Raw genomic sequence first — 25,918 nt, 5'->3', positions numbered from 1 at the left:
GGGGACGCACTGTACTTATAGCTCTATTCGCCTTTTGTCCATGTTGTATATGCGGGGCCGCGGCCGGGCGCACTGTCATTGGCGGCGGAAGCCAAAAAATTTAGGGGGTGTCCACCTGAAATTTTTGGATGGACACAGGTAAAAAATTAGACAAGCGCCCCCAAAAAAGGTTATCAACCTAAATTTTAGGTGTGGCTAACCAAAAATTTTTGACAAGCAAAAAAAAAAAAAAGTTATCAAAAAAAAATTAAGGGGGGACCGTCCCCCAACTAAAATTTAGGGGGGACACGTCCCCCCCCCCCCCCCCCCCGCTTCGCCGCCTATGCGCACTGTACGTTGTGTACATTCCACGATCCACATGATTACGACATCTAACGTTAGGCCTATTATTGTCGTACTTTCAGTTAGGGAGTTCATTAACCAAAATATAAATATCCTTTCATCAGTCATGATAATTCAGTTCATGGCAGGGGCCGCGGCAACCGGGAGGGCTGCATGCCCCCTCTTTTGAGAGGCACAATAAAAAATTTCAATGTAAATGTGCCGTTAATTCTAACACAATTTGCCCCCTCCCATTTTGAAAGCGAGGACTTTTTTTTTTGGTTGTCAAATTTTCGAATGACATTTGCCGCAGAAGAACAGCTGCAAATATATCGTTGTCCAGCAGAGTCAGGACAATTTCCGTGCATGGTCAAGACTCAAGAGAGTACGGTGCCGTTCCGATGCTATTGCGTCCCGATCCATCAACTTTCGACAATTCTCTCAGGTCTCCATTGTGATTTGACTTGCATTTTCAAAGGAATTGGTATGTTGAAGTGAGCTTTCTCTGAAAAAATGCGAAAAATTCGGATTGTCATTGGCAATGTCTCAGAGGTTGAACATGCAATCTGCAGCTCAGCTAGCCGGGGGGGGGGGGGGGGCACGGTTCTTAGATTTGGTTTGGACGGGGGTGCGTCTGTAGGTTCAAAACCCATACCCGTATTTACGAGTCACTTTGGCTAAAAAGGTACCCATTATTAAGGATTTACTAAAATTGAGTTAGTACCCCCCTCCCCCCTCACGAGTTACTAGACTCTGACCGGCGAATAGACTCCGGAAAAAAATCCCCGACTCGGCCAAATTTTGCAATACCTCTGAATGAATCAGAGTAATGAAAAAGCGTCCTCTACGTCCTTTAGAAGTCAAGTTTTTCGATTGTTTTCTTCACGAAAAAGGATGTTTTACGGCGCGGATCGGTCAATTTATTTACAAGTTCAATGTTAAATTTAACTGTTATCCTACTGAAAGTAAGTATATATTGGAGTGAGATATAATTGTGTGATGGAGATCAATGACGAATCAGGTTTTTGTTTTGCAAATGATTTTTTTGGTGTTGATTTGTGCCTGGTATTTGACCGTATTTGATTAGGCCTACCGACTGACTATCGCTTGTGAGTTGTGTGCCTGTGCTGTGCTTTGGCTTTGCATTGTCAGCCTCCCCGGCCCCGGCCTTCCTCCGATCGCGATCCGAGGTGCGGAGATCGGCGGAAAACCGTAACCGCAGATACATGTAGACTCGGAATCAAACCACCGAAGTTAAACAGGGTCCTAAGAAAACATAATTCGGCGCTAATGCAGTTTCGCACCGGCCGGTTACCAGCATACCTCATCACCAATATTTGTTCCCAAATGTCATGACAAGTCTCTCAGTCACATTTTGATGTCAATATATATCCACCACTTTTCAAAATATCTTGATCGGGAATGGCTGTATTTCGGCTTCGATCTCAACGTCGTTGATCGACACGGCGTAGACATCGCTTCGCAGATCGCTTGGATTCACTGTGCACCGTAATGTTGATATGAACTGAAGTTAGCAACCAAATCATGCAAGAATGTGGCGAACAAACTGCCAGCATGCCGCATGCGGATCTATGCTCGCATGATTTGGTTGCTAACTTCCGTTCATATCAACATTACGGTGCACAGTGAATCCAAGCGATCCGCGAAGCGACACGGCGTAGACATCGCTTCGCAGATCACTTGGATTCACCGTGCAATGTAATGTTGATATGAACTGAAGTTAGCAACCAAATCATGCGAGCATAGATTCGCATGCGGCATGCTGGCAGTTTGTTCGCCACATTCTCGCATGATTTGGTTGCTAACTTCAGTTCATATTAACATTACGGTGCACGGTGAATCCAAGCGATCCGCGAAGCGATGTCGATCAACGACGTTGAGATCGAAGATGAAATACAGCCATTCCCGATCACAATATTTTGAAAAGTGGTGGATGTATTGACATCGAAATGTGACTGAGAGACTTGTCATGACATTTGGTAACAAGTATTGGTGATTAGGTGTGCTGGTAATCGGCCGGTGCGAAACTGCATTAGCGCCCATAATTGTTCCGTATGTAGGAAAGACTTCCATATGTCCTATCCCATTAAGCCTAGGAATTTCCAAATGGCGGAGGAATTAGCTAAGTCTGACTTGAGTTGAGAATGGACTGGGAGTCTGGGAGTGGCAGCGCAGTTGACTTGATCCAGGGCCCAGGCTATAGCCTACACAGCTGGGAGCCATCTGTTTCGAGGAGTTTTCTAACAGTAGGACCTAACATTTTTAAAAAAATTTCTCCTCGTACACAGACGGCTCGCTATCGTGCAGCCACCATTAGGGGACTTGCAATGCAAAATCCCCCCGTCGGGGCTCTTCAAGTTTAATGAAAATATTTTTGAAAATTAACGCAACCAAAATGCAAATTAATATTCCCTCTTGGCATTAATTGCCAAAAAACAGAGAAAAATCAAGTTAAAAGGAACAAAAACAGTGACTTACCTCGGCTGTCACGCAAATTCACTTCCCCGTTTTATCTAGCCTGGGGCGTTTTGGGGAGTGAAAGTCATATACTGTACGTATGGTCACTGACTTTCACTCCCCAGTCCCCAAAATGCCCCAGGCTAGTTTTATCCAATCTAAGTACATAAACATATGGCCATTGAGTCCCCTGTACAGATCGCGCTAGAACTTCGGTCTCTGTATTTGGTGAGTGAAGCCAACGGAGTTCAGCTAAACAACCAATATAACAGAGACCGAAGCTTTTGGTCTAGGGCCAGGCATGCCAGGGGCGGTATTCTGAATATTGTCTTTTCTCCATATTTTATCTTATCTCAGAGATATGACCAAATCGGTATTCTTGTGGATGTCATAACTATTGTCACAAATATTGTCATAAATTTTGTCTCTTCTCTTTAGTGCGCACCAAAAATATGCAGCTTTAAATGTGCGTAATCCTTTTATACAATCAAAAGATATGACAAAAGTTATGACGGGGGTAGCAGTCATAAGTTTTGTCATATCTTTTTCTGACCAATTATCCCGATACCCTGCCGACTGAATGTCAAGCATAGCTATTATATAGATTAGATTGTGGTATTTCACTCATCTATGACAATTATCATAATTATTTTTTCATGCTGCAATTAGTTAGTCCCTACATATTCATCTTTTTTCTTCTCTGTTTTCCTTCTTTTTCTACTTTTCCTCTAAAATCCTTCACAGCTCAATGTCTCTCTTTGTAATTAAGTGCATCAATATTCGCGTAGTTGCGCGATGCCAGCAACTGTATTGGGGATACGCCCTACCTGTCACGGGGCCTTCCTATTGGCTAGGAGGACTCCCACTGGGAACTAACGATGATTTTGATTGGTTTGCTTCCAAAAAGATGGGCGGGAACTTTAAGAGATATGACAGGGAAAAGACAATGTTCAGAATACCGATTTGTGACAATCATAGCGGTGTCAAATCTCGGAGAGAAATGACAAAATTTATGACAAAAGTTATGGCAGTGTTCCAGAATACCACCCCAGATCTCTACACCCTTAGCGGTTGTAGGCCAAAGTAGCACTCGAGGTCATCACATGAAGCTGTACAAATATAGAAGCAACTCATCGCTCAGGAAAAACAGCTTTAGTCAGAGAGTGATCGACTCCTGGAACAGTCTTCCTTCAGTTCCTTCTTCTGTAATCTCGGCATTCACTTTAAACATTTTCAAAACTAGACTGGACAAACACTGGTCCTCCATGCACCAAATTCTTCCATAAATATCCGCCTCCACACACGTTTAGTTATTTTTAAAGACCAGTTTAAGTAACCTTCGAAGGAATGATCGGAAGCACTACAGGACTACCTACTTCTTCCGTACAGCAATGATGATGATGATGATGAGAGAGAAAGAGACTTGATAGCATGAGAGTAGCCAGGAGGCTTCTAGAGAGTAAAAATCATTTACTAATGTAAGGTTACTCTCAACAAAGCTTGGTATCCCTATCCATTCACGTACGTATAGGCCGCCAAAACCTGAAACTTTCGCCCCCGAGATTTCTACATGTACTTTCCTTCTAAAAGATCTAGCCCTAAATCATGTACATGGGATGCAACTTCATTTCCGACATTTCTGCACCATCGATTTTATTTTTCACCAAGAATTTATCAAAAAAATGAAAAAAATAAGACGGAAGAGACTTGCCCGATGTTTATGCCGCCATCTTGTTTGGCCAATTTTGATTTTAGTCTACTTGTATGTATAATCCTCCACTGGCTTTTACATGGAAAATTAGCAGAAAATTGCACATATTGACATGACTACATATACAAAAGAAAAATTGCACCCGGAGACATGACAAATAATGAGGCAACAGTAAGAATGATACTGTCAATTTCAGCTTTTTATTTTGCTTTTTTAAAACAAACTATATTTTTCCCCGATATAGTCTGTTTTACAGTTCGGCAGGTTTTTTTGTCAACTTTAATTAATTTATATTATTATGAATTATTTAATGAAAAAAATTGATACCACTTGAAGAATTTATTCATTATGATGTCAGAAAGTATTTTGGCTCTTTTACAAATTTTAAATAATTTTGAATGAACACACCTTGTCCTTAATCAAATGGCAATGGGAGAAGCTTATTTGCCCTTTGGACTGCAAAAAAATTTGACACATTTCCATGATTAGGTAGTGTTCAAGCTATCATTTTTTAATTGTTCCAAATTTTGAGATTTTATGTTTTTTTAAAATATGGGTAAATATAGAGTACATACATACATGTATGACTTCAAATATTTGTCGTCTTTGGCACTTCCTTCATACAGATGCATGCATGATATTTCAAACATAATTATCCATTCAAATTTCAATTTAAATTTTTTCAATTCAATTACATTTATTTCCAGAGGCTATAAAGCATTTTTCACATTGCGGCAATTGTGACATAAAAGTTACAATATAATGGAGCTGACAACTCTAAAAGTTTAGTTTAATAGTGCACTATAGAAACATTAAATTATGAGGACTCCAGGCTGAAAATAAAATGAACAGATAAAGTAAACTAAACAAGCATTTGAGAATCAGGTAATTCATAAAGAACACTCCATTTTACTGGTAACACAAGCATAAACTATATTTTTCATGCTGTCCTAGTAAAATAAAATACAAATATCTCAAATTATAGGTAATGAAATAATCAGATCTTCAAACATTCTTTATGTGTGATTTCATGATTTTTTTTTAGTCGAGTACTCACAGAGTGCACCAAGTTTCCTGGCAATATCGGATGGAGTTCTGACCGAGTCGCCAACAATTAATTGTGACCCCCAAAATTCAAAATCTGACGTATACCAATGACCAACAATTCAGTTTTCTTGTCATTCAGCATTAAATATTTTTGGAGCATCCTTATTTATGCCACTTATTCTTCTTATGAGCACCATTTTGTGGCACTTTTGGAAAAAAGAATTAAATACAATTACATGTTGTCTTTGTAGCAGTGGCAATTGAGTTGGAAAGTCCTTTTTAACAATTAAGACTTATTAAGTCTGCTTACATTAATACAATGTTTCCACATATTTGTTTGAAATTCACCCACAGGAAACTTGCTTGATCTTCTCTTTGACTTCCTGTTGGTCTTTTCTTTCTACTTGTAGGTACTGCAAAACTTGATGATAAAATTAGGCAGTTGTGATCAACAGAAATCATGAATAAAAGTCCTTGTCATACTGATCAGTAAGAGTGATATTGAAGGCTTGAACTAATTGGAAGAGACAAGAGAGTAAAAAGGAACTCTATAAGATGCAGTCAAATGAGGATGCAGCCTCGAGTAGGAAATCTGCCGCAGCAGCCCTGACCGAAAGACACCGTGGAGAATGGATGGGCGCAGGCGACCCTGAGAGTGCCTCTGTCTTCCACCATATTCGAAGCAGAACTATCGGACATGCGAAGCACCGGAGGAAGGTTATCTGTAACCTGACCACCCGCAGACTTCCCCATGTGCTCTCGGAGCGGGAGATTCCTGTTGGCGAGATCAATAAGATCTTTGCTTCGGAATGGATTTCAGATCATCAAGTAGTCGTTGGAACCAAGTGCAATAGAGTGAGTGACATCCAATCAGGTCTTTTACATATATTCCACTATCTAAACAATCCTTGGGCGATCGAGTCTCTGTTTATGCTGGACCAGTCCTGTGGAATTCACTAGCACAGGAGCTGAAGAAAATAAATTTACTGCATATATTGAAAAACGTCCAATGCTGATAATCACTTATCATATTGCGCTAAATTGATGCCTGTTGCCTGGTTTTCCACGCTATTTTATTCATGAGTCTGTTTTGAATTAATGAGTCCACTCTTCAAAACAGTAGACTCATGAATGAAATATCATGCTCAGTGACGGCAACAGGCATCAATTTGGCAAATAGTGACAAAAGCGTGCATCAGCATAGGACATTTTTTAATATACGGGGGGAATTAAGCATAATTTATGACTTAAATTTGCATTAATAAAACAAGGCTCCACACTTACTTTTTTTTCTCGGTGTCCCGATCGGTCCACCAAACTCATCAATTTCATATTTTTGGTAGCCTGCAAAGCAAATTTAGTGGCCCTAAGACAAGAGAAAACATTACAATTTATCAAAACTTTGGTAGCCCAACAGCGACACCAAGTGTTGGCATTTTCAGAATTTTGGTGGCCCAACTCTCTATTTTGGTTGCCCCGGGCCACTGCTAATGTTGAGCCTTGCATAAACCATGGGTTCAACCAATGGTTTTCAAAACCATCTTTGTGAATTCGGCCCTTTGAATCTTAGTTTCCTGTATGTCTTGCTCTTCTTATCCCCCTTCTCCCCTTCCCTTCTCTTTCACTTTGATCTTTACATAAAATAAAGCAATCCATTTTCTCTCTTGACCCATCTCTCTCTCTCTTCTTTACTTCTTGATCTTTCATTTTGCATTTAAGTTTGACTATTTCATTTTGTGCATTACCAACTTTCATTATCATGAGAGCCTTTTTGGTAGACCACTTTTCCTAAGCCTCACATGTGCATTACAAGATGGGACAGGCTGCGAGTGATGATTGAAAAACAAAATATTAAACTGAGTGATCTATCCCAAGTGTAGAGAAGAATAAGAATTAATCAATAGTTATTTACATGGGAGATCCCAGGAAAATTTCAGTTTCTAAATGAGGTTCAAACCACTTTGATTGAGAAAGGCATTAACGCACAATGTTAATACACTGTGCTCGATCAATCTTTCTGGATTAATGCAAATTGGTGATCCAAATTAGTGACGCGAATGAGTGAGGTCTCAATAAGGGTGCAACATGTACATGTATATTATATAAAACCTTTTTCTTTTGCTAGTTGATGGCGTTAGACTTGAACCTCAACCACCAAGTATCCATCCCGATGCTCCGTAGTCTCCCAAGCAAAAAGCCAGAGACATTACCAATGAACAACAGTGGTATCCACAGTATATCCATCAACCCCAGCGGAACCCTCCTAGCGACAGGGGCGGACAACCCAAACAACATAGGTGTATACCGGTTACCCACGTTTGATCCCGTCTGCGTAGGGCAGGTTAGTCACAAATTTTACAGTTTTTTAAAAGTATTTTGGGCGCATCAGTGCACCTTTGTTCAATAACTGTTCATTCAGGTATGCTGCGACAAAATCATCATTTCTAAGTCAATGAGATTCACGACGTCAAGAAGTCGGTGTGTAATCTTGATGTGGAGGCCATACATGTAGATTGACTACAGTATGCTGCAATTGTTGTTATCATATAGATTGTGCATTTGCAGTGGTATTGATGTTCATCCTTCATAAGCCTTTCTTTCAACAAACTCAGGAGAATCCAGTATAATTTTAAGTTTTGAACCATACCAAGATATACAGTGGCGGATCCAGAGGGGGGCGCCCGGGCGCGCGCCCCCCTATTTTCGCCGGATTTGTTTTTTTTTTTTTTTTTTTTGATGGTTATATTTACTGGATTGGTACAATGTAGTCAATTTCAAGGGCTAGATCTAGTCAAAACTATATTTTAACTTACGCTCATGGCCTTTGTGTTCGCACAAATGCACCTCTGTCATACTGTATTGCAATATGTAAATTCCGGAATTCCAGGGCGCGCAAGTCGATTGGTTGGAAAGTTGCACCACTTGTAATCGGGAGTTGCAGTGCAGTGACCAGTGTGAAGATGTTGGATTGGATATCATTTTTTCCAGAAATTTTGTGTTTTTTGTAACATGCGTTTGTCCGTCTTTATGGCAAATACATGTAAATTGTAAGTAACAGATCGCGAGAGAAAGTGTCAACGATGCGAATGATAATGTCTATCCCCGAGATTATTCTTCACTCAAAGATGAAGCCCTATATCGGGCGCCACGTGCGCCACGTGCGCAGCATTATCATTCTGCCTTGGTCATGTACGTTTTCACTGAAATGTATAGGTCAGACATATTTGTATTTAATGTAAACTAACTTTTACACTTTCTGGTAGATTCAGAGGCATATTATCCAGGGCGCCCCAACTAAGTTTCGCCGAAGCAGTCATTCCAACGAATTATCAAGGAGCAAAATTGTATATTCTCAATCACCAGTCGACCCCACTCCGCGTTTGCTGTGTATAGGCAGCTATATGTCAGCGTAAGGAGCGAAGATTTTATGTGACGGGGGGGGGGAGAATAAAAATACTTTCGTGCTGGGGAAAAACGTCCCGAGGACACATTGTGTATTGTTAAAAAGTAGAAATTGTGACATTAACCCCCCCCCTTACCCCATTTTTAATGTTTGATAATCTATAGGTTTGCTGATAACAATATATCTTTAAAAAAAATTGCCAGCAAAATTGAAAAAAAATAGTTTTAAAAATTTAGGGGGGGGACGACCCCCCCCCCGAAATATTTGAGGGAGAATACGTCCCCCGTCCCCCCCCCCCCCGATCGCTGCCGATGATATGCGCGTAAACATGGTAAACCCAAATCCATCTGACCAAGGAGGTTGGTGGAAGACAGATTTCCCCCTCCCTGATGTGTTCCTCCGCGCACCCGTCTGATTGACGTGACTTGAGGCAAGCTATACGCGTGCTCATACTTTTTTGTACAACTCAATTCTGACGTCGGTATACTGGAAATTGGAAGCCTATATGAATTCATGGTCTAAACAAGTTGTAATTTCATAAATGAAAAGCTTACAAAATGCCTTCTGAACTCTGTATACCGAAGATGAGCCTCGGTTTATTTTACATTTTCTGCCACTGATAGTTATAACTTATACAATTATGGACTGGATATCAAAGCTCCTTACATGTATTTTCTAGCATTTTATCATTGACCTTATTTAATTATTTGTGGTATAGTTTTAACAAGTGCTTCGTAAAAATTGATTATCTTATGTTAAAATAAATATAAATACAATTTCATCCTGGCTGGTCATAAGTTAAGATGGCAACGCGATGAGAGACTTTGAACGTAAACAATAAAAATGATGAGAATCCCCTTAAGAAGCATTATATTACTTCGAGGTTGTGCAGAATGACTGGATTATTGAAGATGATTTGAAAATAATACGAGGGAAAAGGTTGATTACCAGAAGATGATGTCGTTTTATTCTGTAGTTTGTAACAATTTACTGTGCATTTTGGGGAAAAAAGAACCAAATTTTATGCATGTTGCCATACGACTAAACAATTCTCGTTTGAAACACACAATGTAAATACACAAATGACAATAAACAGAATGGATTATTCGGAACTTATCGATTACAAGTCTCAGTTTCATATCATTTAAATTTGACGTTTCAATCACACGATGCAAGCAAGTGAAGAGCCTTTGCCAAATGTATGTTTTGAATGACCGCTTATACGGTGTGTGACTGGAAACCAGCTCCTAAATGAGTCAGTATGTGTCTTTTATTCATGAAGTTACAGTGATTTAAGTGTGCATTTTTCTTCTAAAGGTGCTCTCAAAATACGACTTTTGGACATGATTTTTTGAAAAAGTCCTTGCCGTGGGAGGGGGGTATCCCCCTCCCACACCCTCCCCCGCTCGGTCGCTATCCTCCCTCGCCGCTGGCGCCCCCCCTATTTCAAAATCCTAGATCCGCCACTGATACAGACCATTACATCTGCATCAAGGAATAAATTTCCTGTTATCGCATTGCAATTGGCTCCCCATTTTTGTCTCACCTGCTTTTCCGACGGCGACGGCGGCGTCAACATCAAATCTTAACCTGAGGTTAAGTTTTTGAAATGACGTCATAACTTAGAAAATATATGGACCTAGTTAATAAAACTTGGCCATAAGGTTAATCAAGTATTACTGAACATCCTATTAGAGTTTCATGTCACATGACCAAGGTCAAAGGTCATTTAGGGTCAATGAACTTAGACCATGTTGGAGGAATCAACATCGAAATCTTAACCTGAGGTTAAGTTTTTGAAATGTCATCATAACTTAGAAAATATATGGACCTAGTTCATGAAACTTGGACATAAGGTTAATCAAGTATCACTGAACAATAATTGGGCGTTGTGGCGTGCGCCTGTAATCCAAGCTGTGGGGAAGTTACAAATTGATGCAGAGGTTCGAGCCCTGGTCACGTCTTTCGGATGGTGACGTTAAAGGTCGGTCCCAGACGTAAATAATCATATCTGATTGATACACGTCTGACAAAACTCAAATACACACACACACAATATCCTGCATGAGTTTCACGTCACATGACCAAGGTCAAAGGTCATTTAGGGTCAATGAACTTTGGCCGAATTGGGGATATCTGTTGAATTCCCATCATAACTTTGAAAGTTTATTGGTCTAGTTCATTAAACTTGGACATTAGAGTAATCAAGTATCACTAAACATCCTGTGCGCGTTTCAGGTCACATGACCAAGGTCAAAGGTCAATGAACTTTGGCCGAATTGGGTGTATCTGTTGAATTACCATCATAACTTTGAAAGTTTATGGATCTGATTCATGAAACTTGGACATAATAGTAATCAAGCATCACTGAAAATTTTGTGCAAGTTTCAGGTCTCATGATTAAGGTCAAAGGTCATTTAGGGTCAATGAACTTTGGCCGAATCGGGGGTATCTGTTGAATTACCATCATAACTTTGAAAGTTTATTGGTCTAGTTCATTAAACTTGGACATTAGAGTAATCAAGTATCACTAAACATCCTGTGCGCGTTTCAGGTCACATGACCAAGGTCAAAGGTCAATGAACTTTGGCCGAATTGGGTGTATCTGTTGAATTACCATCATAACTTTGAAAGTTTATGGATCTGATTCATGAAACTTGTACATAAGAGTAATCAAGTATCACTGAACAGCCTGTTCTAGTTTCAGGTCACATGATCCAGGTCAAAGGTCATGTAAGGTCAATGAACTTTGGCCATGTTGGGGTTTTTGTTGAATAACCATCATATCTCTGTAAGTTTATTGGTCTAGTTCATAAAAAAGGGAAATAAGAGTAACCATGTATCACTGAACATCTTGTGCGAGTTAGAGTAGTATTCAAAGTGAGCACTGCTGCTACATTGAACCGCGTGATGCAAGTGAGACGGCCAGAGGCATTCCACTTGTTCTTTTTTTTTCTTCTTTTTTTACTGCAACATCATAAAGTTTTAACATTTTTACATACATGTAGGACTATACAGAACATACCTGTAGTTCCAAATTTGTATCTAACAATCAGAAATGCTAAATAAATTTGAAGAGTAAAATTATTTCCTTTGCATGTTGATTTACTACCCCAAAGGTTAATTGGTAGTAACTTTATTCTTTTCTTTTTCTTCAGAATTGCCACAAGGACTGGATGTTCTCAGTTGTATGGTTAGATGACCAATACTTAGTTGCAGGTTAGTGCATGGGGCATCTTTGTGAATCTTCTTTGAAGCATTTGTCGAAAAAGCGATTTTCCATTAATACAAAAGTGACTTTTTCCATTTCTGGAAAGCTGTAATTCTCTTTCAAACTTGATCTAAAATAAAAATTCCATTCTGACATAGTATTGGAAATGTGCAACTCAAAAACAGAAATTCTGTTTTGAAAAGTTAAATTGAATGAATTTGCTCATGCAAATTAAAGAACAAAAAATGTCTGTTTTGGTTTACCAGTAAAATGAAAATATCCGTCCCTGCATTGTAGGTCTTATATAGATGAATGGTCCCATACAAATGTAAATTCTTTTTTTATTTATTATAATCATGGAGTAAGTTTGATTGAGAATGAAAAGTATTTACATGTACATATACATATAAACTGCTGAGTGTTCTATAAAGCTCTCTCTAAGCTCTGCACTACATTACAAATGACTGATGATGATCTTGTTTGTGTTTCATAAAGCTCTTTGTAAGTTAAGTGCGACTTTGAGAACGAGTGGTGATCCTTTCTTGTGGTAATTGGTATATTCATTGGCGATGGTTTGGCACATATGAAAGAATCACCAGTTGTTCTTAAAGCGGCTCTCAAGTTACGAACAGCTTTATGAAACAGCCCCCTGGGTCCTGTTTTATAAAGACTTGTTATGATAATAGATACACAGCATCTATAAACAGGTTTCCTATCAGCCAATGAAATTGAAGTATTTAAGAAGCTTTACATTTGATATTATAACCTGACTTACGAAATGGGTCCCAGCTCTTGTGCTTTTTTATATGACCCAAATTTATTTTATTTTTTTATAATGTAGTGGGTGTGAATTACCTTTATATAGACCTTTCACTCAAATGCTATTATTGTAATCTAAATCAGATTTCAACTGATGAATAAAATGATTTAGAATCTACATGTAGCACCAAAGAAGAAGTCATTCTGTGTAGGTAGTTCGATTATATTTTGATCACTATTTTCACATCTTGCCGCCCTCATTACGTTTTTTTCTATCAATTTAAATTGTCGATAACCAGGTTCGAGAGATTCACAGCTTTCTGTCTGGTCTGTCAGTCAAGAACTGTGCGACCGGGTCCAAGACACCAACGAAATAGCCACAGTGCCATCCTACGAATCCATCTTCCCCATCGCGTTACGGTCTAGTGAGAGAAATGAGAAAGTAAGGGCCTTGGAATACAGCCCGCAAACGAAGGTGAGCATATGATGTCCCTTTCTTAATTCTTGAGAAACTTTGACTGCCAAAAAAATTACACGGGGGCTTGGGGTGATATTGTCCCTAAAACGCTCAAAAGAGGCTTGGAAAATAAAAATAACTAGAATTTTAATTCGTCATGAGGACGAATTAGGTGATCTGTCTCTGATTCTCTTGATCATGAATATGATCACCATGTTAATTCAGATCAATATGATAATCATGATGAAAACCAAAATATGTTGATAGCTCTTGCAATTCGGGAAATGAGGTGAAGCGGGGGTTGGTTATAATTATGATGAAATGGTAATAAGCCAATCTCCACTTACCGACAGACAATCATCCAATATATCAGAAGTGTTTCCATTATTGTATGATCCCAATATATTTGACACAATATAATATACCCAAAATCACACAGATATTATTACAAACCTAATTTGGCTAGCACAAACGGTATCTTGGATTTTTCTCGAGGTGAAATGACAGAGAAAAAGGGATAGTACGGACTTGAATATGAGATGACGTAGAAGACACAATGTATGAAGTTTGCTTCAGGTGAGATGATACCAGCCCACAGAAGTAGTAATTTGAAGACGGTCTCAAAACATGTGCCTCCTAGAGTAGAAAACTTTGATAAGTGTGTCAGAAAGGAAAGTTGCATGCAGTTTTGATGTAAAACAAAACAAAGAGATAGGGCAGACAGGAAGAGAGAGAGGTAGAGAGAGAGCTAGTACCAAATCAGAGACTTTATATATAGTGAGTCACAGGTCAAAGGTGAGTGTGCTGTGTAAGATCAAATACTGGCCACAGTGACATATATTGCCAAGGACTCTTTACACATAAGCAAATTAAGAGGATCTCTAATCCAATTTTGCAAGTGAAATTAAGGCATAACGCTGGCATCTGATCGGAAAATAAAGACCACACTGGCGATAGCTTACAATCTCAGCTACAACATACTTCAAGCTCAGAGAAAACCGATCAATAGAAATGGAGATATGGCTCGCGAAATAGAGGAATGTAAAATCCAGTTTTGAGAAAAAGTCATTTCCCATAGAGATTGCACACAAAATGAGCGAAAATGACATGCCTCTATAACTTGCAGTTTTTCAGGATGATCAGTTCCTTTAAAAGTGAAAAAAGGCATCAAATTTGAAAGAGTATGTCCTCAGCTACAACATATTGAAAACTGAGCGAAAATTGACCAATATTTACAGAGTTAAAGTCAAATTTGCATAATTATAATGACGTCATAAGTAGCAAAATGGGAATTTTGAGTTCCGACGCCATTTTGATGACGTCATGATATAATTTCGGGTCAAATGCGACATGAAATCACATCTCCCATCCATACTCTATTCGAATATGAAAAAAAAAATGGGGGTCACCGTACTACTTTAAAAGCTATAATGAATTATGTATAGGCATGTTTTTGCACATATATTGTCTATGTTTAGTGCGCGCGTGCTGTAAACTTTGATGGAGGCTAATTCCTTTATTACTTGTCGTAGAAGGTTGATCAAGGTATCAAATTGTTCAGAATTATATTATCGGTGCATTGATATAAAAAAATGGCGATCCTATGTTTTATAGTGCCGTTACGCGCGGGAATGCGCGCGCGCAAATTTTTGAAATGCTTAAAATCACCTGAAACATACTCTGTTTTGGTCAAAAAGCGATTTTGAGCATTTTAAAATTTTGACGCGCGCGTACGCGCACGTCGTGACCTTTACATGACCTTTGATGACATCGACAGTTGACCCTTGACCTGAAGTTAATGTGATGTAAATATGGTTAATTTTCGATCATTGATAATGAAGATATGATTGATAATGTGATTTTACAAAATGGCGTCTAGATGACGTCATGATGACCTTTTGACCTTGAACTTGTTTCGTTCACATGACATGATAAGTCCCCATATCTGATGATATTTTGAAGATAATTGATGGTGTAGATTTGGAGATTTTATGGTAACAAGAAAAGGGTGGAAAAATAAAAATTAAGAAATAAATAAATAAATAAATAATAAATAAAAAAGAAAATTCTTACGAAATTAATAGGTGATCTGTCGATTGACAGATCACCTAAAAATGCCCAGAAAACCCCCATTCACTGCAATGTTAAGGTTGTCCAATGTTGCAGATTTAAGCAGTACATGTAGGCTGTACTTTACCTTTTTAACTTTAATTTTATCAATGATTTTCTGTTACTTTTAATTTTGTTTGCCCCCTCCCCCTTCACTTGTGCACCTTGAGCATCTCTTACAAAATAGATATGGTACCTAACAAATTGCATAGGGCCATGCGTTTTAAGTTGGGCCCGCAAATAGGTGGTATCGTTACATTTACACGACAAGCTCAGAAATAATTAATGGTATAAAACTTGAAATACATGTGCTACATGGGTATATTTGGTATCATATTAAAGGGAATCTTTATACCAATTACTTAAAAGAAAAAGAAATACTTGAAATTACTTCGTTTACCAGTAATTAGCAATTATGTAACATCAATTGGCCATTTTTGAATGGTGGTAGACGAGGGGAGCATGACGAGGGGAGCATAAATTTTCATTTCATTAAGAAACTACATGTGTAACATCACAGTACCTAAATGTAATAGTTTTGGGGCTCACTATAGCTTATTCTTCAATCATAAGTGGGTCAAATTTGAACTTTTAAAGTTTAAAGGGTACCTAATTAAGCTAATTAGTATAATTAATTGATGTAAAACATGAAATTAACATGATTGAAATTGTGATTATCTGATGTATAGGAAATAAGGAGAGATAAAATACATGTACAGTTGTGGGTTACACCTTGAATAAAATTTAGAAGCTGCATAAATTTAAAAAAAAGCACAAACTAATTAAAGGCTTCAGAGATAAATCAATCTATTGTTTTAATAATTATGACCTCATGGTTTCAATATTGACAGCGTAGATTGATAGTGATAACTTTGTGTCAGAATCTTCAGATTACTCTGGTAACATAATAGATATAAATACACATTTTATGCAATTTTAATTAATGAAAACTTGTTTGTTGCAATAAAGTCCTCATCTGATTCTATTTACTTTTTTCTTAATGTTACATCACACTACTTCTATAAATCAGTAAATGACACATATTTGGCTGGCACAAAAATGTTCAGAGAATAACAACTATACTTGAGAATGAAACTGGTACATAGATAAAACAAAACAGCTCTAGGGAAATGTACCCATAGAAATATGTTTTGTGCATTGACATTCAATTGACCCAGTACCCGAGACCATGTCCTGCAGAATGTTGAGCAAGAGGGTATATTTAAAATATAACACTCTAAAATAACATAAAGTATTTTTGCCAGGTGTCTGGATTTATTTATAACTTGTCAGCTGGTTTTGTTCACACTAATTTTAAATAACCTAAAGCAGTAATGAGAACTTTTCATTGTGTATTCACATTTTCCTACATATATGTTAATCCTGACTCTCAGTTGTCAACCTGTGGTCCACCGGTCTTTGAGCCAAGAGGTGACAAATCCCACAATTTGAGTCAAATGAAATCATTTTTTATTCATAATAACCACAGTAAATATATTATAATATACTGGTTAGTGTTTGCAAGTGTATTTATGCAACTAAAGGCAAGACTAATTAATATTTTAGGGGTAAATCAAGCATTGATACATATTTACCCGCAAAAATTGTGATGTGAAATTTGGTCTTAAAAGATGATTGCGCCCAGTTATTTTGGTACAGTTATCCCCAACAAGTTATATATCACTGGAAAGGTCTCACTCTAAAGAGATGAAATATGTATGTTATTTCCCTATAGGGTGTAAAGTTTATCTGATTCTCAGATTTATTGGGAAGTATGTTTTTTCACAGTTTTCCACATATTTTGACCTTTAACTTTTTATGACATTACCCTATGCCTTTTCTGATTGCATTTTTGAATTCCTCAGACAATTTCCTTTCAGAATATATATACTTTTATGGGTAAAGGATGTCAAACATAAGAAAAAAATACAATTGTGTAAAATGGTGCGATTTTCAAGGAAAATTTGAGTTGTAACAGAAATGGGCCCAACTCAAAACGCATGGCCGTATATATTATTAGTATTATTGTGAAGTATTTATTTATTTATTAAAACATATTTATTCAGGTACATAAGATCAGCATAAAGAACTGAAGGGTATAGGAATATCGGTAGTAACATGAAAAGTAAGGAGAGGTGAAGAATAGAGATACATTCATATGCTCGTAGTAATTGTGTATGACAGCCATTGTGAGGTGAAAATTGCCATAGTATCATAGGAATTACATTTTTTAAAGGATGATTTGAAAGAATTTACTGAAACTGCATTCTTAAGTAAATCTTGTAAATTGTTCCAGACCTGTGCGGTGGAGAACATAAAAGATTTCTTGAAGCATTCAATATTAGGTTTAGGGGGAACAACATTTAGTGTATTATAATGATATGTTCTAACATCATGTCTTTCACAAAACATTTCAATATTATTGCATAAACGAGATGGGGCCATTCCATGAATACATTCATACATCAGTTTTGCTGAAAAAAATAGTCCCTTCTTTGTTCAATAGATGTCCATTTAATATCCTTAACAATCTGTTGCCCATTATAATTTATAAAATCGATATTACCAGTAATGTATTGGGCCGCTTGTTTCTGAAGTCTGTAAAGTTTTGAGAAAGCATTAGAACCAATTTTATTTCACCAGACCGATATTGCATAGTAGAAACAGGGTTGTATATTGGATTTATATAATATATTCAATAGGTTTTCATTTAGGATATGTCATAATTTACTAAGTGAAAAAATCTTATAAGTTATTTTGCATATCAATATTTATTGTTGTCATATTATATATGACAACATCATTTGCAAATATGTTACATGTGCCACTGACACTTTCAGATATATCATTAATCATTATGAGAAACAAAATAGGCCCCAGAACACTTCCCTGTGAGATCCCAACAGTTACATTTTGGTAGGATGATAAAGTATTTTTAGGAATTGTATTTTCACCATTAGTAGGTAAAACTCCACCTTGAAAGTAATAAGGTGTGAATATATAGAGTGAAAAGCAGAGATATAATGACGAAAAATTTCTTCCAAAAAGTCTGATAAAAATTTTAAAGGTTGGCTATGATTTGTGAGAATGGTAACATGCATACTGTGATGAATAGGATTCGTGTGATGTTTCCACTTATTTTATGACACAAAATAAAAATTCTCATTTTAATGTATGTATATAACAGGCAGGAAGTTATTCCTCAATAGGCTGTGAGCAGTGGTATTGGTAGACCAGCTTAGCCGGGATAATCTGGTGCCTTGAGCACTAACAAGGGGAAGATGTGCTCTAATTCTAGTAATTATTTCACTTGATTTTGTATTGTCCAGGAATTAGCCTCATTGTCGGCCAACGGTTTTATCCACCTTTGGGACTTGAGAGGGTTCCGGAAAGTCCACAGCAGACGCTTGCCGTACTGCGAGGAGAATGTCTGTATAGCCCTATCACAAGACCACTCTCTTTATGCTGTTGGTTCCCAGTCTCATGTCACCTTCCTAGACTCTCGGAATGGGAGATGTGTGGCTTCGGTTCACTCTAAGGAGAGGGGAAGCGGTATGTGTCATTTGATTTTTTTTGACTTGCTTGCTTGATAAGTTGACTTAAATAAAGAGTCTGTGCAATGAAAGTGTAATTTAATTTGCACTACTCACAGCTCATGTCTTGTTATTCAAGCATATGAATATGTCAGATATATATCAGATACATATCAGATTTGATAAATAATCCATTTTATGTAGCGCTTAATACATCAGAATGACGTCTCTAAGCGCTTAACAGATATATTATAACCCTGGTCTTCGGATCCTTGCATATCCGCATACAACGTATGCACTTTCTCCACTCCCTGGAGAGTATAAGATTTATTTCCAGGCTCATATTTTATTGCCAGGCTCATATTTTATCTGTTGTATTTCTTTCCAATATAGGAATGCTGTCATATTTAATCTCTGTTTCATTTCTTTTTTTCATCTAGGTGTGCGGTCAGTGAGCTTTAAGGATGGAGTGCTGACAGTCGGTACTGGTCAAGGTGCTCTCATGTTCTTTGAACTGAGAGCAGGTCATTTCATTGAGAAAGATGTCGATGGAAGGACCATGCCTGTGAAGTTATACACTGGAAAAGGATATCTGGTAAGACATTGCTTGCTCTTTTGTTAATGCTTTTAACCACCATCGATTGCATGTTTTCAGGCTGTCTGTTTGTCTGTCATGCGCTCATTCTTGCAATAGTTCTGGGGCCGTATTCTGAAAATTGTCTGAAGAGAAATATTCTTGTATCTTTAGAGTTACATTAAAATCCGTATCCGAAAATTCTTGTATCTTTTCTTGTAACTTTCGCTGAGCGCATCAGAGCTAGAATTATGCGTAAAGTTAAAAATGGCGCATAAATATCCCTTTGCGCAAGATAACATAATGAGATAAAAGGTATTCTGAAAATTCTATTATCTTTGCGTTCTGTTAACTTCCTTTGCAAAATAAAAGAAAATTGACAAGAGGTAGGGGGCTATTGTAACTTATTGTTGCATGCGATATTTGTCCGTCTGCAATAACTATTTCTTGCTGCGTCCCACAAGAACATCATGTTTTACAAAAGGAGACATTCCAATGACATTACGATGGATTTGTATACTTTTCAGCAATTAAAAATTTGTGTTCGAGACGATGAATCTTTTCAGAGAAAATTTATCGAGAAGAGCCATGAGTATTTTTAGCACAGAAGCGCATAAGCGTCGGGGCGCGAGGAAATTACGCCTCATGTTAACAATGCGCTTCATTATTTTTCAGAAAGATGCTTCTTTTGGTTGACCAAAGCATATAACAAGCTTAATGATTGGTAGATGATGAAAATATTGGGCGTGTCAGAGATAAAATACATGTAGGGGACGTCCTCACAGAGATGAGACAATTTTCAGAATACCAATTTAAGAGAATTTTAGCGATCTGTTATCTTGCTGACTTACAAGAAAAGTTACAAGAAAAGTTAAGACAATTTTCAGAATACCACCACAGGAATCGTTTGACTGGTAAACTTTCAAAATTTACCATTGGTGTGACAGTGATCTGGGTCCCGTAACACAAAGGTTAGCAATTAATTGCTAATTTGATAGAGCAATTCTGATTGGTTCCTAGCAATGATGATCTTCATAGGCCATTTCATTTAGCGATTGATCGCTAAAATTACAGGGCCCAGATTGGATTTTCAGGTCATGAGGTCAAAGGTCACAGAAATCATCGAAATATTTTGTTCACACTGTAGTTGAGGGATAGATTGCAAACCTGGTCTAAAGTGGTCTCATTTGGTCAAAAATTGGACCAAGTGTTATTAATTGTGCAAGAGGAATGAAAATGAAATGGATATTAGACCAACTGGTTATGAGACGATATGGTCATAGACGAAATGGTGCATAGTGATGATTGGACCAAATGGTTGTTAGACGAAATGTTGATGGACGGGAATGGTATTAGACTAAATAAAGGCAGACCATGTACTTTGCACCATATCGAGATATGGAAAATTACGGGGCCCAGATTGGATGCAAAGTGATGATTGGACCAAATGGTTATTGGACCAAATGGTTGGTAGACGAAATGTTGATGGACGCAATGACATTAGACTAAATGTAAGTAGACCATTTGGTGAGTGGACGAGTTGGCAGTAGACGAATTGGCAATTTACCGGATGAATCCACCTAAATCTCATATTGTTAGACAGACTGCTAATCACATCAAGCCTTTTCTAATTTCTCTATCCATAATAGTCTTCTTTTTATTTCAATTTTCTCTGTTCCCACATCAGCATCGAGATTCCCTCTTCCATCAGTTCTTCAGCGAGTCCAGCCATCCGAATGCTGTGTACACTCATCGGTACGACAAGTCTGGGACTAGGCTCTTCGTAGCAGGCGGTCCATTGCCATCTGGTCTTTCTGGAAACTATGCCGGTTTGTGGCATTAGAGGGCTCCTGTCAACCACCGCCTTGTCGCATCGAAGAAGAAAGGAGAAAAAACGATTGAATGCCTTCTGTGGTACCACACCAGTAGTCAATATCCTTGTGATTGGACTTTACTATGCCCTGGAACATTGTATGTCATTGGGCATTTTCTAGCGGAAGGTCTGATTAGAAAGTGAGCGATCTACTTCATGTGCAGCTTTCTCAGTGTTGCATATAATCTTGGTGGCAAGTTTTATTTTGTTTTCAATTGATTTGATTTCACTGGAGCTTTATAGTAATATATCCCATTTAAAATGCCTATCAATATGCCTATTTTTATACCTGATTGTATTATTTATGTGTATTTGCGTCATGCAAGGACTCAGACACTTACAAGTAAAAATTTGCTTGTGTACTACTTGAGTACAACTTGGAATGTAAACATCAATATCAGTAGCTGTACCCAGCTGAGCAGGGGAGAGTTTCATGAAGCACCCTTGTCAGTGACTGTCACTGACTGATTTGCTCCAAGCCAAGATCAGATGCAAGGATTTCTCAGTGAAATCACAGACCATTTGTTTCATGAATGCTTCCCAGGATGTCTTCAGCTTAAGTTGAGTGGACCCTGTGAGCATAGAAAGTGTACAAAATTATGCTGAAACTATTATCAAATTATCAAACAACAATGATGAAAAATACAACAAATTACATGTAAAAAATATCTTTCAGAGGCCATTTTGTAGAAGCTTTTCGTAAGTCAATATGTACTGTCCACTGGTCTGATTGGTTCGACAAAGCCCTAGTTTCAATAGACTTACAGTAGCACTTATCTCTACAATTTATTGTCTCCCCAAATTCTTTGCTATGCATTGAAAGTGGAAATTTAACATTCTGTAGAGAAGTACATTTAGAAGATATTCTACTTTCGTCATCAGAAACCGACAGAATTGTCATGTCAAAACACATGATGGATAGTGGTATTCCACAGTCATAACAACTAGTAGCCTGAATTTTTTTAAGTTTTACATGGAAATTCTATCGTATGATATTGTGAAACATATATGCATTCATATTTATTGTTTGTTCTTTGTTTCAATTATTTTTTTTTTCTCATGTTCATTGTTTTATATTTCTTGTTACTACTATATATTTATCAACTTGTAATTATATCAATATATTTATACATATTTTGTTGTCAATCAAATTGCTTATTTTATTTCCTCATTTTATATTTGAAAAAAGAAATTCATAATTAGTTATTGTTGCTAGTATGAGACTGGTTAGGGTCTCATGTTGCTTTTGACCTTGACAAAGACCTGGTTTACAAAGTGGCTCTATGTAAGTGCTTATAAGGACCTCGTACTAATCCACACTAGCTCCTATATACAATTTAATCTTTACTTATCATATTCGCAAACTTGGATGCATTAGACAAGGCTCCACACTAACTTTTTTCTTGGTGGCCCGATCGGTCAACCAGAATCATCAATTTCATATTTTTGGTGGCTCTTAAAGCAAACTTACGTAAGTGGCCCTAAAACAATAGAAAACTTTAAAATTTGTCAAAACTTTGGTAGCCCAATCGGGCCACCAAGTGTTGGCTTTTACAGAATTTGGTGGCCTGACTCTCTTTTTTAGTTGCCCTGGGCCACTGCTAATGTCGAGCCGTGCATTTGATGTCAAAACCTACATGTAAGTGGGATCATTGTATGAATGCTTGCGCTGTTTCAACATTGATCTGTGAAATGATCTTTTCATTTAAAAAAAAAATCATATCATACACAACAAATTTGGGAACGGGGAAAGCTGCATTGCAAAGACTCGTAAGGCCTGAATTCGCAAAGGTGGTTTTTAAAACTGTCAGTTGAACCCAGGGTTTATGAATGCAGTACGCCAAATTGACGCCTGTTGTCATGGTTATCCATGCTTTTTTATTCACTGTTTTGAATTAATGAGTCCAATCTTGAAAACAATGGACTCATGAATAAAGTTGCGTGCTTAACGATGGCAGCAGGCGTCAATTTGGCGCACTGTGACTGACAAAAGTGCATCAGCATTGGCCATTAAATTAAGCTTGATTCATAAAGGAAATCTGCATAAACCGTGGGTCAGACAGATTGTTTTCAAAACTACCTTTCTGAATTCAGCCCTAACAGATTTATAGTTGGGATTCCTGCCAAATGATGTCGCACAGGCTTCTGACAAGTTACCCAAGTCTGCCTTTTAATCTCTTTATGCCAATATGGTGACTTTAACTGAACTTGAATTCTTGTAGCTCTGCAATTCTTTATTTCCATAAATGACAGGGTAGTGCTGAAGAGGGGATGCCAAAAGTATTGTGAAAATCTTGAGAATATCAATACTAATTGGTGTATAGCAGGTAGGGTGAATCCTAATACTCTTTCATGAATTCACTTCCAAATGGTCCGGACTGTGTCTGGATCAGAATAGTTTAGACTCTGATAAAAATTGTGTTCAGAAGGAGCTCTATTTTCATGAGTGCAGCAAGGACACAGTCCGGTTTATCATCCTGGTAACCACATAAAGCGCACAGAGTTTGTGCACACAGGGCAGTGCCATGGTGTTTACACCTTTTTTGATGTATTGTCTGCCTTCCATCGTCATTCAATTGTTGAGGTGCCTAAATGTTTTCTGTACTTGCCCAGTAAATATATTCTGCATGATCAGTGCGGTATCACACAGTCTTTTTATCTACATGAATTCTATGAATTCGACTCCGCATTGAAAGATGTGTCACTGTCTGCAGTTGTGCATTTAAAGTATGCTGCTTGCTTTGTAAATTGCAACTTTGGGGAATACAGTGTATATCCCCAAATATCCCAAATGTTTCCAAATATGCAATGCAGTTGAAAGTGTTTCAATTGAAGAAAATTGTGTACGATGCTTTGTTCAAATATCAAGGCATACTCAGTGAACATCTAAAGCAGTACTTGTGAGCAGTATGTGTTTATACTCTGATATTAAGACAATTATAGATTTCTTTATGTCAGACTACGATTGGTAAATGCGCATGTAGGCTTCTGATAGCAAGTTTTGTGGCAGGTGATGACTCTTAACTTTGTGATATGCATGTTACTACGTTTAGGAATTAGTTAGGACATACGCTGTGTACATTTATCTTATCTTGCATTGGAAGAAGACAATTGTTCATGGAGTGTTGCCTTACAATGTTACCTTGGGTTAAAACTTTGCAGTAATTGTCTACAATTCTACATGCCATTGTAAATCACTTTGGTTTATTGGTGAATGTAAGTGTGAACACTTTACAAGCTGCCTCCATGTGTAAAATTGATCTGCACTGGATGTAGCTCATTTAACTATGGTTCAACTAGAATGCTTGAATGCTAGAAGGAGGTCCCTGGCAAGAGGATTAAAGTCAACTTAAAAATATTTGATTGTTGTATAGGGAATGGGGCAGATTACTGTATTCAACATTGTAAAACCATTTTCATTGGAAAACTGCTCTTGCATGTTTGTTTCAAAGCCCTTCTGTATGCATATCAAATATGGCAAAATTGTGAACCACAATGCATTTTATGCACTTTCTATCCAAGGCCGTTGCCTGTAGGGTTCAAAACCCCAATTGGCACTGTCATCCTTGAGCAAGCTATTCATGCCACTTATGTAAAGTGGTACATGTACTTGCCTCAAATTATGATAATAGAAAGTATATAAATATATAGCATATATCCATGTACTATTATATTTTTTTTCTAGTCTATATGTAGCAATTTTAAACAAAGTAAAGGCACAAGACATACATGTACATGTATCTTCAAATGAACAAAATGTTGAAGTGATATTGAATGAAAAGGTTACTAAAATGAATAATCTTGTGCCTATCATGGTGAAGGAAGATGTGCATGTAAATTAAACTGGAAAATCAATAATTTGTGATATAATTTATAAAACTTCTATTTTCATTGTATAACTTCTAATATTCAAATATGTATCTATCTGATGGTGAAAATAACACAAAATGTGTGGAATTTTAAAGCTGACTTTCTAGTGAACATGTGACTAGTAAAACAATTTTTCAGTGGAGCTGTGGATTTGTTCATAAAATGAAATACTAGTAACGTATTTACTTTCACTTGTTTGTGAGTATAATGTATTTTAGTAGTCTTGAGTGATAGAAAATCATGTATTAGAAACTTGACCTGACTTCTAGTGAACCATATTGGATTTTGGGCTTTAATATGCCAAAAATGAAAAATTTTACTTCTTTTTAATTCAAGACTTACCGTAAACCATCACAATGGATATTTTTGCACTTTAATTTCTTTAATGGGGAGAAAATGACATTTTAAAGTGCTCATGAACCATTTGTAAATCATTTGCCGCCGATGTTAGAAAGCAAACCAATCAGATGTTTCTAACTGATTAAATCTTAGTGCTTAGTACTGTTGTAATGAATTCACACATGCCAACTACCTGAGTTGAAAATGTGGTATTTATTCTGTGAGGAACACGT

The 25,918-nt window shown here is 37.4% G+C and overlaps 1 protein-coding gene across 1 annotated transcript; it reads left to right on the top strand.

Moving 5' to 3' along the window:
• The first annotated feature begins 1,194 nt into the window (after positions 1 to 1,194).
• LOC121415893 (DDB1- and CUL4-associated factor 12-like) lies at positions 1,195 to 25,918 on the top strand. Its single transcript, XM_041609272.1, has 8 exons — positions 1,195 to 1,286; positions 5,968 to 6,412; positions 7,683 to 7,898; positions 12,119 to 12,179; positions 13,230 to 13,405; positions 18,826 to 19,048; positions 19,470 to 19,624; positions 21,291 to 25,918. Exons 2-8 carry the CDS (start codon positions 6,113 to 6,115, stop codon positions 21,444 to 21,446), a joined length of 1,287 nt encoding a protein of 428 aa, XP_041465206.1. The 5' UTR covers positions 1,195 to 1,286; positions 5,968 to 6,112; the 3' UTR covers positions 21,447 to 25,918.

Source organism: Lytechinus variegatus, chromosome 5, assembly GCF_018143015.1.
Source record: "Lytechinus variegatus isolate NC3 chromosome 5, Lvar_3.0, whole genome shotgun sequence".
In the NCBI taxonomy this organism is placed as follows: domain Eukaryota; kingdom Metazoa; phylum Echinodermata; class Echinoidea; order Temnopleuroida; family Toxopneustidae; genus Lytechinus; species Lytechinus variegatus.
This window is presented reverse-complemented; position numbering and strand designations above follow the sequence as displayed.

Coding starts and splice junctions, on each gene's coding strand:
- LOC121415893 (XM_041609272.1), top strand. CDS start 6,113: ATGCAGTCAAATGAGGATGCAGCCTCGAGTAGGAAATCTGCCGCAGCA. Junction 7,899..12,118: donor ATCCCGTCTGCGTAGGGCAG/GTTAGTCACAAA, acceptor CTTTTTCTTCAG/AATTGCCACAAGGACTGGAT. Junction 12,180..13,229: donor TGACCAATACTTAGTTGCAG/GTTAGTGCATGG, acceptor GTCGATAACCAG/GTTCGAGAGATTCACAGCTT.